At 43.4% G+C, this 19,737-nt stretch overlaps 1 protein-coding gene across 4 annotated transcripts in view; it reads left to right on the top strand.

The window, feature by feature from the left end:
- The first annotated feature begins 1,055 nt into the window (after nucleotides 1-1,055).
- The window catches only part of nckap1 (NCK-associated protein 1), a 26,882-nt gene continuing 8,200 nt past the window's right edge, over nucleotides 1,056-19,737 (top strand). Inside the window, exons 1-19 of one of the 4 annotated variants that reach the window (XM_061788828.1) lie at nucleotides 1,056-1,341; nucleotides 7,166-7,183; nucleotides 10,538-10,648; nucleotides 11,727-11,813; nucleotides 11,887-11,943; nucleotides 12,022-12,164; nucleotides 12,241-12,331; nucleotides 13,436-13,573; nucleotides 13,678-13,726; nucleotides 13,804-13,960; nucleotides 14,926-14,982; nucleotides 15,381-15,477; nucleotides 15,619-15,725; nucleotides 15,818-15,950; nucleotides 16,744-16,825; nucleotides 17,152-17,210; nucleotides 17,523-17,668; nucleotides 18,026-18,158; nucleotides 18,260-18,379. In XM_061788828.1, coding sequence (XP_061644812.1) covers nucleotides 1,234-1,341; nucleotides 7,166-7,183; nucleotides 10,538-10,648; nucleotides 11,727-11,813; nucleotides 11,887-11,943; nucleotides 12,022-12,164; nucleotides 12,241-12,331; nucleotides 13,436-13,573; nucleotides 13,678-13,726; nucleotides 13,804-13,960; nucleotides 14,926-14,982; nucleotides 15,381-15,477; nucleotides 15,619-15,725; nucleotides 15,818-15,950; nucleotides 16,744-16,825; nucleotides 17,152-17,210; nucleotides 17,523-17,668; nucleotides 18,026-18,158; nucleotides 18,260-18,379 — 1,893 coding nt within the window. In that variant the 5' untranslated portion in view covers nucleotides 1,056-1,233. Of the gene's footprint in view, nucleotides 1,342-7,165; nucleotides 7,184-10,537; nucleotides 10,649-11,720; nucleotides 11,814-11,886; nucleotides 11,944-12,021; nucleotides 12,165-12,240; nucleotides 12,332-13,435; nucleotides 13,574-13,677; nucleotides 13,727-13,803; nucleotides 13,961-14,925; nucleotides 14,983-15,380; nucleotides 15,478-15,618; nucleotides 15,726-15,817; nucleotides 15,951-16,743; nucleotides 16,826-17,151; nucleotides 17,211-17,522; nucleotides 17,669-18,025; nucleotides 18,159-18,259; nucleotides 18,380-19,737 lie in introns of all 4 variants that reach the window. The other 3 variants (XM_061788826.1, XM_061788830.1, XM_061788829.1) reach the window with 3 other exon arrangements.

Here is a 19,737-nt window from a genome sequence, read left to right as displayed (position 1 = left end):
TGATCACTTCTCACACTGTACCATTTGTGCAAATATTACTGTAGTCTGTAGCGCAATTAGACTATATTAATTACTTGTCTCATACCAACATGCAACACTGCATTTCAATCAAATTCAAGTCGCGCCACACCAAAACCTTCATTTTGTTTTAATCAAGACATTCAGAAGTGGATTTGCTGGTGTGTTGTGGATCATTGTCCTGTGAGAAAAACCCAAGTGTACTTCGGCTTGAGGTCACTAACTGTGATGGCTGAACATTATCTTTTCGGAGTTTCTGGTAGAAAGCAGAATTCATCACAATCTATCACAGCAAGTCATCCATGTCCTGAAGGAGAAAATCAGCCCCAGGCCATCAGACCACCACCACCATTTTTAACTGTTGGAATGATATTCTTCTTTTCTGAAATGCTGTGTTACTTTTGTCTTGTCAGTTCATAGAATATTCTCCTTGGTCTTGGTGGTCATTCAGATGTTGGTTTGCAAAAGTAAGATGAAGCTTTATGTTGTTTTTGGTCAGCAATGGGTTTTTTTTTTTTTTTGCCTTGGAACTCTGCCATGGATGCCATTTTTGACCTGTCTCTTCCTTACTGCTGATTCATGAACACTGACCTTAAGTGAGGCAAGGGGGACCTGCAGTTCTGTAGATGTTGTCCTGGGTTCCTTTGTGACCTCCTGGATGAGTCGTTGCTGTGCTCTTGGGGTAACTTTGGTAGGTCAGCCGCTCCTGCCAAGGTTTACCACAGTTCCATGTTTTTTCCATATTGTGAAAACAATACAAAGAGCAGAATTGAGGACGAATTAAAAAATAGGTCTAATGAAAACGAGAAAAAATACATTAAAAGGTAAAAACGTGGGGGGGGGGGGGAGTTTTGTAATGTTTATTGTATAATTCACCAATAGAGAAATCTAGAATAACATACACGGGGAAACATTGGCAGGCTAACGCGGCTCACTGACCGTGAACGCATCACGGTGTGGAAACGAGGACGCCTACTCTCGTCTCATTCTAGTGACCGAGAAAAAGGGAAAAAAAAAAAAAAAAAAACACGGCGAACGGCTGAAGCGACGGTGGGTGGAGTACAGGAAGCTGCTGCTGTCCTCGGCTATCTGATCATGGCCCAAATCTAATTCCAACACAAACAGACAAGCCGAGACTGCGGACTTTCCTGATTTGATATCCGTGCTTTCCTTTCTCGACTGATTTGTGGGAGGGATTGATCGAGGAGCTCCAAGATGTCTCGGGGAGTGATCCAGCCCAGCCAGCAGAAGCTGGCCGAGAAGCTCACCATCCTCAACGACAGAGGCATCGGGATGCTGACCCGTGTTTACAATATCAAAAAGGTTCGCACGCTCACACATGCGATCTACACACTCAGCACACGGACTGGCTTGAATGGATTATGAACATCTGTACCCGAAAGCCGGTGTCGCTTTGCATTAACGTACGTCGGTGTATGAATGCTTGATTAGCTGGCATTATATGTAAACTCTCGACATATTTAGCCACTCTTCGTCTTTCCCCCCCCCACATACTAAGCGTTATGGATTCCCTCGTAACGGAACGAAAGAGAGTATTGGCCTTAATTTGAGGCTGACGGTGGGCACGGTTACAGCTAACAGGGTTAGCTTGCGGTAATGCTGGCCCCTTGCGCACGAAAGGGAATTCACGATGGATTCGAGGCGTTTATTACGCACGGACGTTAAATTGCTCATATTTCAACGAGCCAGAAAAGAAACGACGACGGAGACGAATAAACATTCACACACCCCCCACCCCCGGGCTGTTAAGGGCAAGCGTCGGGGCCTGCCGCATAGCGAGCGTCGCTTGAGTTTGAGTTAATGGCGGAGGGTGTCGGCTAGGCTAGGCTAGGCTAACGAGCCGGGGCTGCGCCTAACTCACGACCAAGAGAAGCCCGAAGTGGAGAGCCCAGGCACGGCCGCGCCCTGGTGGGCTACCCGCTATCAGCACAACCGAAACCGTGTTCAGAACTTTTTAGCTTCTTTCTCGTGTAAAGTAAAAAAAATATCTACTTTTTTATTTTTTTACATATTTACGCTTTTTTTGTTTTTGTTTTTTTATATATATATATAGGGTACCTCCTATAGATGCCATTATAGTCTTTATACTGTAATTAAAGTCATTATTGTATACGACTCGAGCTGTATCAAAAAGTCTGCCTTATATAAAGATAATAATCATCAGTTTGATTGATTCTTTCATTTTATGATATAAATCAAGATTACAAACAGCTCGGGTTCTGGGGGGGGGGGGGCGTTCCTCCCAATGACGCCCTTCCAAGTCTCACTGTCATTGCCCACGTGAGCATTGAAGTACCCCAGCAGAACGATGGAGTCCCCAGCGGGGGTGTTCTGTGATTGGACTTCTGTGCTCATCACGGCTTGTCCATAACGAACACCATGTTCAAGTATAAGGGTGTCCACACGTGCACTTGGCACCAGGACACCCTAGGTCACAGTTCGATGATCGACTTTGTGGTCGTTTCATCGGACTAGCGGCCGCATGTCTCGGACACTCGGGTGGAGAGAGCGGCGGAGCTGTCAACTGATCACCACCAGGTGGCGAGTTGGCTCCGATGGTGGGGGAAGATGCCGGTCCGACGTGGCAAGCCCAAACGTATTGTGAGGGTCTGCTGGGGACGTCTGGCGGAATCCCCCGTCAGAAGGAGTTTCCTCCTATATCAGGGGTTGAGGTCACCGAGGTGGTTAAAAAGCTCTCCCTTAGAGAACGGGTGAGAAGCTCGGTCATCCGGGAGGATCTCAGAGTAGAGCCGCTGCTCCTCCACATCGAGAGGAGCCAGATGAGGTGGCTGGGGCATGTGATTCGGCTGCCTCCCGCCTGCATCTCCGGTGAGGTGGTCCGGGCACGTCCCACCGGGAGGAGACCCCGGGGGCGACCCAGGACACGCTGGAAAGACTACGTCGCTCGGCTGGCCCGGGAACGCTTCGGGATCCCCCCCGGAAGAGCTGGATGAAGTGGCTGGGGAGAGTGAAGTCTCGGCGTCCCTGCTAAAGCTACTGCCCCCGCGACCCGACCTCTGATAAGCGGTAGAAAATGGATGGATGGATGAATTACAAACAGCTCTTGGTGCAGTCATGCAAAATACAATCACATTAATAAACATGAAATACCTCTCTTACTGTGACTACCATTATCTTTGTAAAAGCACATGCAACCCTTGTATTGGAGTTGATTAAATAAAAGTGTGTGGTCAGTGTAGATATTTGCACGGTTTGGTGAAGAAAAACAAGCATGAGTTTAAATCAAATGTTTCTCGTGAGAGAAGTGAAGTTGTGCTCATAGATGATGTTTTGCGCTTTTATGGGAGTTCAGTATTTATCAGAAATGAGGTGGTATGCTGTCATCATAGTTGTACTTTTGTGTTGACCTTTTTCGCTCCAAAGTACTGCGATTGTAGATATGGTCGTATTTCTAATGATGATTTGTTAGTGAACGCTGGCGTTAGGTCTCGAATGCTGCCTTGTGAGTGAGGGCAAGAGAAGTCTTGTGTTCTCGTTAGGAAGAGTCTGTGACGGCTTGGATTGTTTGTGAATGAAAAGGAAGAGAGGAGTCAGACATCCAAAGTTGTCGAAAAGAGAAGCCATTTAGTCTGAAATCCCACACTCCCCTCTCCTTTATGCCATTCACACTCATCAGTGCAATAAATTGTCATATAATGATGAGGAAAGAGCTGTTTTTTTGTTTTTTTTTTTAATTGTGTGTCCATTGTGGATTAGCTACATTGCTTCTGACTGATTCCGATGTAACAGTCCTCTTCACCCCACCTTTCAAGGTCAATTTATTTTCATTTTCTTATAGGACCTCTCAGCACGTTCGGCCTCAAGTGCTTTTATCTTTTTCTCCGCGACGTCGTAGAGTTCCTCGGCTAGAACTGAAACCAAATGGACTATTAGGGGGCTGGGTATAGATTCATTAGTCGCAAGTTGCAAACCAGATCAAAGTTTTAAATTATATTTAAAAAAGAAAAAAGAAATCCCACATAAGTATCTGGCGGCGTATCATTATTGCCTGATATAGTTGATTACATCTGTGAAAGACATTTATGATGGTGAAATAATGGTATTCACGCTAAGGTGTTTTTTTCCCCTCTCCATTTCTTAGTTATTAGATGACATAAAATAAATGACATTTTACTCGATGCATAATCCAGAATGAGTGGTAACGAAGGCCTTCAAAGGGGCTATTTATACGAGATCGTTTGTAAGGGGGTGGGGAGACGGGACAAAAACAAAAAATAAATTCTCCACATAAGAGGCAAAGTCTTGCTTGAAACTGTTTACTTGTCACTCCAAATTGAAGTTTATTGTAAAACTCATGTAAAGAAAGCAAAGAGAATTAAACAATGAAGGTCCAGTAGCTTAATACACAACGCCATAAATGGGCTAACAAAAATTAGCATGGCAGTTATGGTAATCATAAACTTCAAACCTCACAAGCGGAGCAGCCCCGAGTGTGTTTAAAATGATATTTCAAATAACGGAGATTTATCTAATTAAAAAAAAAAGATGATTAATGTTACGAATGTGCTAATTCAGTGTCAAAACAGCGTATATAGGCTATAAGTGCTACAGTATAACTCGGCATGCAAATAATAAACCAAACTAAACTAAAACTAAAGTAAACTGTTAACCTACTCGCTAATACATACAGTACATTTAATACCTGGACAGGTAGACACAATACACACACTCACTGTGCTCTACTGAGTATAGTTTTTCTCACTATTCTAAACTAAAATCATAACAAAGAAAGGACAAATGAAGAAATGTGTGCTGCTTTTCATGTCTACATTTTGTGACAAAAGTCTTTCTTCTGTGAAGCAATTTTTATATTTTAAACAAAGCTACAATCTCAGCTGCTGAGCGAATCATTTGATTTTTGTTCAGTAGCTGAACGTCTCTGCCAATTTGTTCATTTTCTTTTATCACAAGGCCATATACAATTGTATTTAATATCCTTCCATTGCCTAATAAGTAATAAAAAGAAGTGATGTCTTCGCGTTTTGCCATGGTACCGTTTCGGTGTCGCCATCGAAGTTCCTTATACAGGCATAGTATCAAAGTCAGAATTTTGGTAACTTGACAACACTAGCACAGAGTGAAGCATTTCCGATCAACTGTTTATTTTCTAGTTTATTCACAGAATAATAGTGTCAGTCACTTTGCACCACAAAGATTAGTTTGCAGTACACCGTCCCTCAGATCTAGTTTTCCACATTTGAATTGGTGTGTTGTTGTTGCAGTGATGGATTGTGTTGCACGGCGCCACAACTCCCCCCCCCCAATGTTGTGTGCTTTGTTACTCTCTAACTGTTCTGGGACCAACTAAATGTGCTTCCATGCTGCACAGAATGTTCCGGAATATGGAGGCTGGCATCAGGCTGTGATGATGGCCCAGGGGGGAGTTGGAGGTTACTGGCAACAATCACACACACCTTCACACACACACACACACAAACACACACACGAGTTATCCTCGAAAAAAAACATCTAAATGGAGGTGCAGTAGTTAATGGAGATATCCAAAAGCTAGCATCTCTAATTATTCATCAGTTCTTTTCGTGTAATGATATTGACGAAGGTAACTCTTGTCAAGTTGTGAATATCTTTTGTTGTTGTTGGAAGACACCAGCTATAGATAATGTGTGTGGCCAGATTATTAGGAGTGAGACAAAATATCATACCATCGATACATCATATCAAGCTATAGATATTTTTTTCATCAAATATGCAGATATAGCCTAACGGTAATACTTCCACACCGATCATGTGTCTCCTGGAGGTGGTGCGCCTCTGATAAAATAGGATAGCTATGATGTATCATAGCTTTCTTTTTGACATGTTTTCTGTATTGGGATATAAAATGATGTGTGTGGTTCCAGTCATCATTTTTCCCCCTCCCAGTAATTCTTTTATTTCGTCTTTAATTTTCCATTTGCTAGTTTGATAGAAGAGTAAATTGGAATTATTCTTGTTTTAATGCAGTGTTTCGCAACCTTGAATTAATCGAATAACTCAAATAATTCGATTACAAAAATGTCAACGCAAAATCTCTTTCCCGAAGCTTCGGAAGCATCCTTTTTCCACGGACTAATGTTACTGCAGTTGCACGCACAACTCTGAACATGATGGTGGCGAAAAAGAGTCGCTAAAAGCGGAGAGTGTCCAGAGTTTGGGATCACTTCACACTTAACAGGGAAGATGACGTGCAACAACAGAACGTCGTCTACGATCTCCAACTCAAGCTAACGTATCAGTGTTAGCTGATTTAATATAGCCTACCCCTGGCGGTGAGACATATTGTAATGCCCTCATACGTTGTCTAGGATAGACACAGCCGCCAGTGCACTTTCAATCGCTTTATGGAACAAACGGTAAGAAAACAAACATCATAAGTACATTTATACACAAGCTGCCGATGGCCACAACTCGCTCGGAGTCACTCAACACGCAAAGCCAGTCAACAGCCAGCCGACTCGCCACTCTCATGTTATTGTGTTTAATAATTCAGTTTGTATCTGATAAATCGATAGAATACTAGATTCTAGAACTATTCGCTACCTGCAACCCCAGAATGGAGTCTGAACAAATGAAGTTTGTGAACCAAGGTTCCACTGTCATTGTTCATGTACTTGATGGAGTCATGAATGGCTACAAAGCCGTACGAGGACATTAGCAGCTGCCAAGTGGCTGTCACGCGGACGCTTAGGGAACACTCGCTGTCTGCCAGTTACTAGGCAACAGCCTTCCCCAAAAATGTGGAGCAAAAAGCGCAGGGGCCTAACGCTTCGCCACCGAGTGTGGGCCATATTACTCGGGCACTGCGGTGGGCTCTCAAAATGGATGTGTTACTTCCCGGCGAGTGCGTAGGTAGGGATGCTACTCGACGTGTTAGCGGCAAGTCAGCGTGCGTTAATCGGGTGTTAAGTGGCGATCGCATGCTCGTGCGGCGTGTGTCCTTTTTAATGTTGTTGTTGAGAACTGCAGCAATGCAGCAACACGTGTGTGTAACACAATGCATGTGTGTGTGTGTGTGTGTGTGTGTGTGTTGAGCAGTTTGTTTGGGTGGTTTTGATTTCTTCTCTTCTTCTCTCCGTTCCAATGCTTCCCCCCCTCTCCTATGCAGCAAGGACAAGTTTGGAAGGTTTGCAAAGTTTATCACCTTCCACTGATGAACCTCCCTCTCCTCCTCCCTCTCTCCATCCTTCACCAACCCTTGGACTCCCTCGTCATCCCACCCTTCCCCCTTCGCCGCTCCTCCCCTCCTGGCTACCTGTACTGATCTGTTGCTCCTCTGTGCTTCTTCATGTTTCAATTAATGACTGTGGGCTCCATTCACGTCTACTGTCCCAACCCAATTCTCTTATGTTTGATGTTATGGATTAAAAAATCAAAAATCAAACAAACAAACAAAACAAAAACAAAAAAAGCAGGAAAGTCAAAACTTATGTAGGGCAGGTTGATGACCAGTCCAGTTTTAGGGTCCTTTATCTTCGGGCTTGTTACATTTTCTTTCATGATTAAAAGCTGTGGAAAAAGTGTTCACGGTTTAAATAGTTTCCAAAGGGCCTGAATGTTTCATACGTATGTGAATATGGCCACAAATTAGCAACCAAAGCTATTGTTCTCATGATATGATATGTATAAATTATCCAAATAACTCTTTCGATAATGTAACATCAGAGATAATGTGCTTTGCATCTGAAAGGGAAGTGTACTAAAATAAAGTCTGCAATCCTGATTCTTGTGCGCATATAAAAGCAGCATCTCGACATAGAAAACAACTGGAAGGTATGCCGACACTTTGATGTTAACTTTGCCAGCCTGGGGAACCTCACTCCATTCACCTTTCAAAAGTTTTAGCTGTAGACATTATATATATATTTATACAACAGACTTCACCCTCTGCAGCAACCTGATCAGGCTTAAATGATGGAATCCATTATTCCTCCATTGCTTTAAGACCAGTCCACTTACCCTTACTGATACGAACATTGCATGCCTAAAATGTCACACCCAAACAAATGATTAGCAATTAGCTTCCATTATTAGCAATTAGCTTCCATCACGTGGACCCTTTCGAGAAGGCCAGCAGCAGCAGCAGCAGCTGGTGGAGGCAAGTCCAAGGTGTGTTCTGGTATCCTGGCAACAGCTTCCACAGTCCTCCCCCACCAATCCCACTTATTCCCACGCCGTCCCTCCATTGGCTGCACCGTTTCCTCCTTCCTTCCCTCCATCCGTGGCTCCTCCCTTCATTCAGCCAGACAGCTTTATGCACTGTCGCGCTCCATGTCAGTGACATCCTGCAGTAGTAGTCTAACCAAATTAACGCTAAATGAACTACACTTGATCGCTGCGGACATGAAGATGTTTCTTGCATGTTTTAGCACACGAGTCGTCCTCTGCGCACAATCATTATCCCGAGCCTCGGCATTTCCATTGAATGAGGAATGTCAAAATCATTGACTCTTAAGTGCATGCGAGAAGCTCCCGTGCCATGACATTTTGCATCCACAATACGTATATGTCGTCAAATTTGATTTCAGTCAAATCAGTCGGAGCGTTGCACAATGATTGGAACAGAGAAAAGAGAGTATTTTACTTTGCAGCCTCCAGGATGGATCACTGCTGACTTGTAATTTGATACAACAACATTGTGACGCGTAGTATTCGGGTTGTTATCTGAGCAGCAGCATGAGTGTGGTGGCCTAGAGGGAAAATGTCAGTTGTGTCGAGGGCTCGAGATCAATTAGCTTCTTGTACACTTGAACTGTCACATCCTTAAAGGCTTGTCTGTTGTTTGGTTGGCCAGCAAACAGGCAGTCGTTCGTCGCCTTGCTGTGCGGAGAATAGTGCTTTTGTCTACTTAACAGTGAATGAGTATTACATGTTTGTATCCTGAATTACGTGAAAACACTTATTATTTTCAGGGTTGTTTTTTTTTCTATGTGAAGAGCAAACGTTGTACAGTGTCGTTTGTGGTGTTTTATTAAAACGCCAAATTTCACTGGTGATTAGCCCCAAAGCTAAACCGTTAGCGATATCAACTCCTAAACTCGTATGCTATCTGTGTAATTTTTTTTGTGGCGTTTTGCTTCTCGGATTGAATTGTAGCAAAAATACGTCGAACTTGGCAGTTACTAATAGTAGGCTTGTAGTTATTAGTAGCTCTTTTCTATCTGATGTGTATGTGTGAAGCGGTTTGTGTTTTTTCCTCTGGTTCGGTTTTGTTGTTTTTTGACTTATCGGAGGTGTTTTGCTAATTATAACTCACTACTACTCCAATCATCCTTTGGTCCCTTGAAAGACGCTATATAAATCAAAGCAAGTGCTTATTACTTTGCAATCAGTCCGCGTCTATGGCACATGCATGAACCGCAGCTTCCTCCCCATTCACGACTACACTACTCATGATGCATGTGAGCTCTGTCGCTTCCCGCCAGTCTGACAAGTCAGTGACAACAGTTACTTTCCTCCTTTAAACCTTTAAATCCCGATTAATACATTTTCCTGTAGAATTGTTCCCATTAAAATGCACTTTGTTTTTCTATGGTGAGTAGCTTTGGGAATCGCAAGGCGTTTGCAAAGTTATATTTGTAGCATGAAGGCGGCTTCATATACCGTATTTCCACAAATATTGGACGAGTGCCTTTATTTACTCAACTGCCCATGGGGGGGGGGGGGGGGATATTAAACAATGTTATTAGTATTTTGCAATTTATTTTAAACAAAAGTGGAGTTTAAAACAAAATCAACGGCAAGAACCGAGGCAGAAGGAACACCAAGGTTATGTGCGCACATAACATTGTGGAGCGACCCCCTGTCATGTAATTTAACGCTGGTCATTTTTAACGACGCCGTTTTCCCATAATGTAAGATCATTAATACTGCACGGCAGGGAACTCATTTACAACATGTATTAAGACTTCACACTTTAATTCATCTGAGAGACTGTACATACCCCGGGAGGTGCTGCTGATTTGGTTAGCAAGTGGGCTCCGCAGTTAACTTTTTAATATCTGTTTTTGAAAAATATGAAGTGAGGAAATAATAATTGCGACCCTTTTTTTTTTTTCCCTGATGGGAAAAGACACGTCTATTTGCCGTAAGTAGATGACGCAGGACCGTCTTTTGAGGGAATTCGGTATTCAAGATAATCCCAGCCCGCTTTTGCCAAACATCAAAACCACAGACAGACATGCAAAACTTCCATTTTTGTAAACAGAGTACAAAATGGAAATTTACCCTGTGCGTATGTTGTTGGAATGTGCATCGTATGTCTCGACGCACAGGGCAGCACGTCAATCTTTTGTCTGTTTTCATGTGGTCATCCTAGACTGTGGTCACTAACCCACCAGAATGAACCAGTGTCCACTTTTTGAGTAACATGTCGTGAGGAAGCCGGCTACGAGAGGAAACAGAATAGAACAAAAAAGCTTTCATTTTTGCTAATGTGTTGCTTGTACGCTCCTCACCTCCTGTGTCTCTTCCCACTCAGGCATGCGGAGACCCCAAGGCCAAGCCCTCCTACCTGGTGGACAAGAACCTGGAGTCTGCCGTCAAGTTCATCGTCAGGAAGTTCCCAGCTGTGGAGACGCGGAACAACAACGTGAGTGCGCCTGTAGCCTGGCGTGTCCATTATGTCACACGGTTATTATCTCGGCGTAAGTGTTTCTTCCAGATCTTCGGAGAAGCTGCTTTACCGCAACGCGTTTTTACAATACATTTTATGATTATGCGTTTGTTTCTGTGTGAAGCAGTAGTAAAACCTGCGTTGGGAGAGACTGCCAAATTGACTCTGAAAAAAACGTAGCAAAAAAAAATGTATGAGTGTGCGTGTGCAGAGTCATTACGTTGCAGTACCAAATGTTTCTTTAGCTTGCGGCGTGTGTGCTTATGTGTGAAGCCTGTGCGTGTCTGGCTAACTGCTTTATTCGATATAAATGTGCAAAAATGGTCTCTTAAGTTGTTTTCTGTTTCTGTGTCTGTTTGTTTTGCATGCTAATCCTGGCTTATTCCGGACTTGTGCTTTTTGGTAAGTTTATTTGTGTATTTCATTTGAGTTTTGTACTACTGTAATCTTTTTTTTCTCCGTTTTGAGGCTATTTTTGGTCCATTTGCTTTGCTCGGCTGGCAGCATTATTATTATTTTTTCGAATCCTGTAGTTTAGTGCGTCTACCGAGTGTCTGTGGATGCTTTAAGCAGCTGCATTGCGCCGCGTGTGCTAAAAGGCTAAACTGTCTTGTCTAGCGTTACAGCTTAAAGGGAGAGTTTGCGGTTTTAAAACCACTAGCAAGTTTTGAATTTAGCCTCACGTCACTAATCCCGAAAAAATCTCACACAAGCACGGGAAGAACATGTCAAGTCCGTGCGGGAAGGCCAGAGTCCGGATTTGAACACCAAACCTCAGAACTGTGAGGCACGTTTTGCAGCTACCACACGTCTTACATATGTTGAAAAAAAACTATTATGGATGATATTGGTTAAACTTTTAAAGGAAGGACTTTTTTAAATATGTGAATTATGAACTATTTATAATCACCAGGTGTGTTTACTAGAAACTGAAAACGCGATCGTTTCAGTCTCAACAAAAATAAACAGTGATGTTATTTGACAGTCTACATTAAGGCGAGGTGTTCCGCAGGGATTTCAATTGAAATTCTCTAATGTGATGTTGCAGCAACAGCTGGCTCAGCTGCAGAAGGAGAAGTCGGAGATTCTGAAGAACTTGGCTCTCTACTACTTTACCTTTGTAGATGTCATGGAATTTAAGGTCGGAAGTCACAACGGCGATGCTATTTGGTGTTTCATCATTGTCTCACGAACCTATTTGCATGCGTCGACAGGACCACGTGTGCGAGCTGCTCAACACCATTGACGTGTGCCAAGTCTTCTTTGACATTGTAAGTGCGTTCATGACTACATTTGATCTTTTGCTGCACGTGAACGACGTGACGGGAGTGTTTTTGTTTTGTGTCAAGACGGTGAACTTTGATCTGACGAAGAACTACCTGGACCTGGTGGTGACTTACACTACACTCATGATCATATTGTCACGCATCGAGGAGAGGAAAGCCATCATCGGCCTGTACAACTACGCTCACGAGATGACGCACGGCGCCAGGTGAGAAAAAGTCAGACTCAAAACGTTACACGTTGACTGGTGTGACTTCTAATTTGCGTGCGTGTGTGCGCCTCAGTGACCGTGAGTACCCCAGGCTGGGCCAGATGATCGTGGATTACGAAAACCCTCTGAAGAAGTTGATGGAGGAGTTTGTCCCACATGGGAAGGTAGTCCGTTGCTGCTAATTAGCATGTTAGCAGTCAGGCTAGAACAATGGGCTTGAAATAAATGAAGACGCGTATAATCCTTTTGTACCTTTTGAAGATGTACACGATGGGGAGAATGTAGTCAGGTATTCTTTACCCACCTTTTGTTGTGGCGGAATGACTCATTGATTACATTAGGAATGCACTGACTCCACTTTTTTCAGACTTACGTTTTGAGTCCACGCCGAGTACCGAACAACGATACTTGATAATGCCATTCCCTCTTGCAATTGTGGTGCACGTGTGTTTTATTTGAATCAAGTATTGTTCAAAAAACCTTTTCTTGATCATGGCACGTTCCACTCGAGTATAACACTTTTTAGAGTAATAATTTGTCATTACAAGTACTTACATTTGAGTACTCACCAATACTGAGTAGCAGTACTTGGTAATACCACTGCATCTTGCAATTCTGATGAAAATGTGTGTTGTTTTTGTTTTTGTTTTTTTTTAATCAAATATAATTTGAAAATACAAGCTTTCCTTGTATATGGCATGTCTCACTCAAATGAACACTTTTTAGAGCAACAACTTGTCATTGCGACATAACAACACTAAATGAGCAGAATTAATTCATATAACAAAACGAAATGAATCATTTCAACATGCACTTAACAGGCACTTGTGTGGTTATGTACAAGTGCATGTTAACCAAAGTATTCCGCTACGAATGTTGACTCCCCTCGTAATGTTTTTATAATACTGCGGAGAAAGAAAGAAACATGAAAACATGAATGACAGCCGCAATGAACAGCAAGCCAGCGTTAATTACAACGACAAACTAACATGGGAACAAACAAGAGAGAATGAAACTGGCACAGATACAAGGAGTTTCCTACCAAAGTTTCATCTGCACAACACACAACTACATTTATTTCATTGCGCAAAAAGTGCATTGTCTGCAAAATGCCACTTGAAAGGCAATGCAGATTACAGTTTGCGTGCTTAACAATTAACCCAAACTGTTATGAGCACGATATACTGTAACATACAATCATGTCAAATGGTCTCAAATGGGTTGATGATGTATTTGTGGCCATTGAGTCGTGACGTGTGCTTGTGCAGTCTCTGTCTGACGCGCTGATCAGCCTTCAGATGGTCTACCCCAGAAGGAATCTGTCCGCCGACCAGTGGAGGAACGCCCAGCTGCTCTCGCTCATCTCGGCTCCCTCCACCATGCTCAACCCTGCGCAGTCGGACACTGTGAGCGGGACCCAATCACCGTCACCTTTGGCCTTCTTCCGGAATGAATTCATGAGACGATAAGCTCCCACGCGTGTCTTTCTCTCGCTCTTCTGTGTTTCCAGATGCCCTGTGAATACTTGTCTCTGGACGCGATGGAGAAATGGATAGTCTGTAAGTAGCGAAGAGACTCTTGGCGACGTTTGGGTTGTGACGGAGCTTCCTGAGCCACTTCCTCCTCTTATCGCCAGTCGGTTTCATCCTGTGTCACGCGGTGCTGACCGGCGACGCGGCGGCGTTGTCGCTGTGGAAGCTGGCGCTGCAGAGCTCCACCTGCCTGTGTCTGTTCAGGGATGAAGTCTTCCACATCCACAAGGCTGCTGAGGACCTCTTTGTCAACATCCGAGGGTAAATGGGGAAACGAGGAGCACAAATTACGTCTGGGTAGAGTTGACCTGAAAATGTAGTCTTTTTTTATTCACACACTTTTGATGTCAGATTTGAATCCATTTTTCCACATCATTTTTGGGAAAAAGCGTATGACAAGAAAAACAAAAACTAGTTTTGCTCTCCCCCCCTCCCTTTTCGGGATTTGCTTGATTCCTCTTGATACCAAACCAGCTTTGAAATTATTTTTTTTTCCCCAGCATCAGCTTCCACAGAAATAATAGAAGTACATATTTTTTTTCCCTATACACATACTAAGACAATAGGTGCTTCCTCTTGGGGCAAAAAAAAAAAGTAAAAATAATCAGGAGTCAAAACATTTACGTAAACACAATCCTTATTAAATGAACATTTAAAATATTCAACAATTGAATGTCATAAAACGAACCGTCAAAGTGGGGTGGCATAAATCAATATGCACCGTGCTGTTGGCAGAGTTCCGAGCATTTCACTCTGTGATTGCCTTCCACCAGACTTTTTTTCTCGCCATACAGAAAACAATGCAAATATGATTCCGCTCTTAGCGGGACTTGAAGTCACCGATTGCTTTTTTTTTTGGAAAAATAGTCACTCGAGAGGTCCAAAAAGTCTTAACTCAAACGAGCTTCTCTCTGTTGGCAGCCATGTCGTTATTGGAAGCGGTGCACATTAGTGGGGACTCACTTTGAACGATGGAAGCCACTAAAATCTATTTAAAAAAAAAAAAAAAATCGTCCTGAAGAATGAGCTGTGAATGAATCATCCTGACAAACTCGTGAGTTAATTAAAAAAAACAAAGATCAATCAATCTGACCTACATGCAGGTTTTACCGCGTAGTGTTTTTTTTAGCATAAGTTTTCAATCCTTTTTCTGTCCATCCAAATGTAATTCATAATAATGAAAGTGGGTATTTGAATTTAGCGAGTTGTCCTTGTGTGTTTTGCAGGTACAACAAGCGCATCAATGACATCCGAGAGTGCAAGGAACAGGCCCTGTCTCACGCGTACGAGCACACTCGATTCCCAACTGCAGTCACATCTTCTTTTTGTTCCTCACACTTTACCAAACAGATTTATTTAGTCGCCTACTTCTGTTTCCTTTTGTGCGTTTGCGACCTGCTCATCTCATCTCTCGGGTAGTCTCGACTCAGACGTCTCGCCGCCCTTTTTTTTTTTGTTTTCTCTCTTTGTTCCCTCTTTGTCTTGCCCACATTTCATCCCCTACTTAATCTGTCTGCCGCTTTCATCTTTGTTCTCATTCGTCCCGCCGTGGCTGTCATTGAGTCACTTTGGTATCTGGTGAGGATTGTCCTCAAAGTGTCAAAGTGGGTTGTAAACTGACGGCTGGTGCTTGTTGCCATCTTGCGCGCTGACTTCCTCCTTCTGTCCGCCTACTCCGCAGAGGCTCCATGCACCGAGAGCGACGCAAGTTCCTCAGGTCCGCGCTCAAGGAGCTGGCCACCGTCTTGGCGGACCAGCCGGGCCTGCTGGGTCCGAAGGTAGCGCCGTGACACAACCGTAGGAACGTTAGCTACAGATAATACAGCGTTCAGTTCTTCGTTCGCTCACTTGCTACGTCGCAGATTTTTAAGACATCACAACATTTCATGTTAACAAATATGACTATTCTGTCCTTGTAGGCGTTATTTGTTTTCATGGCTTTGTCATTTGCCCGAGACGAGATCATCTGGTTGCTCCGACACGCCGACAACATCCAGAAGAAAAGCACGGACGACTTCATTGACAAGTGCGCGCTCTAAATGTCCGACTTGAGCACACGCCTCCACACTGTTATGTGATCACGGGCAACATTTTGTCCTTTGGCGTCGTCTTTGCCAGACACATCGCGGAGCTGATCTTCTACATGGAGGAGCTGCGAGCCCACGTGAGGAAATACGGCCCCGTCATGCAGAGATACTACGTACAGTACCTGTCGGGCTTCGACGCCGTCGTACTCAACGAGCTGGTGCAGGTGACGGCAACATCTACGCCAGTGATTCTTAATGTGCGGAAGTGGTAGGCGGCCGCCCTCTTGTGGTACGCAAACAATCACTGAATTCAATGTTCAGACTGCGGCGAATGTTTTTTTTTTTTTTTTTTTCAGTTCAGTTGTATTTAACTTTCAAGTACAATACAGTCCAATGTAATCTTTTAAAACTATTAGTTTGCAAACAATTGAGGGAAATTTTCTATTTGACCACTTTCTGGCATACACTTTAATTGAATCATTATTGAAATCATATTTACATTTTTTCCATATATAAGCACAGTGTTAACATTCGAGTGTGTTACAATAATATTAACTATACTTTTTGGGGGGGAAAGGCTCTACCTCACGTTTGGTGAGCCTTTAGTCCTACGATGCTAATTTATTTGGATGTTATCATGATGGTTGTGCTAGAAGAGCTAAGTCTTTTTTTTTTTTTTTTATGTGGTAGTTGGTGTAAAAAGTATGAGAACCACTGAACTACACTCTTGTACAGTATGCAACACAAATACAGTGATCCATGAGCAGTTCACTCAATATTGCCGTATGTCACATCAATTTTCCTGAATGAAATGAAAGGAGGCGGCACGGCGGGCGACTGGTTAGCACGTCCGCCTCACGGCTCTGAGGACCGGGGTTCGAATCCCGGCCCCGCCTGTGTGGACTTTGCATGTTCTCGCCGTGCCTGCGTGGGTTTTCTCCCACGTCCCAAAAACATGCAGGGGAAAATGGCACCGTTCGAGTTTGTAACTGGACCCCTATGTTTTGTGTCTGCCAGAACCTGTCCGTGTGTCCAGAGGACGAGTCCATCATCATGTCTTCATTTGTCAACACGATGACCTCTCTCAGCGTCAAACAAGGTGAACGCAGGAGAAGTGTGATCGTGAAAGAGAGCGTGCTCTCCATTTTCTGTGCCTTTCCAAACGAACGCGTAGGCCTTCGGCAGCGATACGTCAGTGCGTCCGCCATATTGGCCGTGTCACTCCTGCCTGTAAACATCTCGTCCTGCCTGACGCTGCGGCCGCTCTTGCCTCCTCAGTCAGAGCGGCGCTCTGAATAACTGAACGGCGCACTCCAACAACGCTCTGCGTTTTCCGAACCTTCCGGAGTGCAGACAGAGCGCTCGGAATGAATTTCCACGCGTACCCTGAATGTCCATTCATGGTTGAGTCATTGTGTTTTGCAGTCGAGGATGGCGAGGTGTTCGACTTCAGAGGCATGAGGCTGGACTGGTTCAGACTGCAGGTATTTTCCAGAAAGATAGATGGATCGAATGAATGAAGAGATATTTATTCACATTTCTTGATGTTTTTTTCACTGACAGTGCCAGTGAAACGTGTCGACATGCTTTCTCATTCAGTAGCAAGGGAAAGTGAATCCAAAGCTTTGACTGTTTCTGTAGCTCTGTATTTCTAAAGTTTGTACATTCTTTCGAGCCTTTATTTGATCAACCTAAAATCTTTGAATACCTTCACGGGAACTGGTCAATTTGTATCCAGTATGTTAAAAAACAAGTGAGTTTTCTTCAACATGTTGAACGCTGGTTCCCGTGTGCAGGCCTACACCAGCGTGTCCAAGGCCAGCCTCGGTATCGCCGACCACAAGGAGCTCGGCAAAATGATGAACACCATCATCTTCCACACCAAGATGGTGGACTCGCTGGTGGAGATGCTGGTGGAGACTTCAGACCTCTCCATATTCTGGTGAGCTTTAATATGTACTCAGTGGTGTTCGTCGCTTGGATGTCACCTACTGCTGTTACAGCAAAGGCAAACACAAACAACAACTAACATTAACGGTAAAAGACGGAATTAGCCGCAACTTCCATAACGCTACAGCAGGAGTTGAATTGTTGAATGCGCCATACGTAATAATAGCATTGCTGCCGCCCTGTGGGGCCGCACGCGTCTCACGTGCCAGGAACAGCCACGCTAAGTACTCAGCGGAGACTCGGGCTCGATTCAATCCATCACGTTGTGGAACTGATTCTGCCTTTTACCGCCATTTTCTATATGACACAATTACACCCAGATTGTGTTTTGTCCATGAATATAAAACAGTTTCTACAGCCGTGCGTTTGAGAAGATGTTCCAGCAGTGCTTGGAGCTTCCCTCGCAGAGCCGCCACTCCATCTGCTTCCCTTTGCTTTGCACACACTTCATGTCCTGCACACACGAGCTCTGTCCTGAGGAGGTGAGCGCACGCACACACACAGACAGTCCCGCTATGCCCAGTGCGGTACGTCGCATCTGTCTACATCATGCTATTTTGTTTCTTTGGCTTGGTCCCTGCAGCGTCACCACATAGGGGACCGCAGCTTGTCGTTGTGTAACATGTTTCTGGATGAGATGGCCAAACAAGCCCGAAACCTCATCACGGATATCTGCACTGAACAATGTACACTCAGCGACCAGGTAGACCGTTGCGCAGGCAGGCCGATGGCCCGACTCATTCATGTTTTTCTATTAACATTAAATATCCTTTGGGTAGGTCTTTACAATAATGCTGCTTTCATATTTAATCCCACGTTTAAACTGTTTGTAGGTGAAACGTGAGTAGAAGAAAATTTCACAACTGTGGGGGATATTAGAACTAATTGATATTGTGTTGATGCAGTATTTATGTTAGCATGATACTTTATTGGAGTCTTTCGTGGACATCTGACTGCAGGGGGCTGCTGTACCTAATGCAAGATTAAACATAAATGACAAGACTACCGTCATTTCTCGTGTACAACGCATTTTTCCCCCTCAAAAGTCAATAGTGCGCATTATACATAGGTATAGGAGAAAATGGGGGGGGGAACTGTCACATTTTATAAATGTATGCTGCCATCTAGAGGTTATGAAAAAGCTGTACACTTTCATTCCAAACTGCCACCGCCACCTAGTGATTAGGAAAAAGGTATACACTTTAATTCTAATATGGCACCGGCACCTAGTGGTGATGAAAAAGGTGTAGCCTACACTTTCATTCCTATATGACAGGCGAACGTACGTATGACTGCTTATATGTACAGTTGTGCTCATAAGTTTGCATACCCTGGCAGAATTTGTGAAATATTGTTTTTTTTAATTTCTTTATGATTATATTTTGTTTAATGATAATGCTTTCCTGATATGCTTGAGCATTTAATTTGAATCCCATTAAAATATAAAAAAAAAATGTTTCTCCTGGTCCTTCGTGTTTTCTTTAAAGAATTGTACCCATCTTACAAATTCTGCCTGGGTAAGCAAACATATTAACACAACTGTTCGTTTTCTAATTTACGAAATAAAAGTAGCGCTGTGAATTTTCAAAATAAGAGCACGTAAATTAAAAAGAAACTATTGTGTTCAAATAAAGTGCTTAACTTCAGAAACATTATTTGAAAAAAATAATACAAAATCTACTTTGATCATATGAGTAGAAGCAAAATCATGCATTGTAAAAATGCGTTAGAAGGGTTTTCCAGGATTTTGAGGTCAACTTTGGAGGTGCGCATTATACATGGGAAATGATGATACTTTTGTCGCTCAACGTTGTTTGGCTGTTTAAAAGAGATATAGCTATATGGATGTTTAATGGGTCTGAAGCCACCTCCATAATAGCATCTTTCATTTTCTAATTGTTTAAAAGCAAAGCAAAAGTCACAAAGAAGACACTAAAAGTCCATATTCTCTGATGGGATTTAATGGCCATTGTATAATAATGCTCGCTGACACATTAATGTTGGTGTTCTTTTGTTGGCGCGTGACTTAAAAAGCCTTTTGAGTTTCTGTGTGAACTCTCC

The sequence above is a fragment of the Phyllopteryx taeniolatus genome, chromosome 11 (assembly GCF_024500385.1).
Source record: "Phyllopteryx taeniolatus isolate TA_2022b chromosome 11, UOR_Ptae_1.2, whole genome shotgun sequence".
Classification (NCBI taxonomy): domain Eukaryota; kingdom Metazoa; phylum Chordata; class Actinopteri; order Syngnathiformes; family Syngnathidae; genus Phyllopteryx; species Phyllopteryx taeniolatus.
Note: the sequence above shows the minus strand (reverse complement) of the source record. Positions and strands in the feature narration are given on the sequence as shown.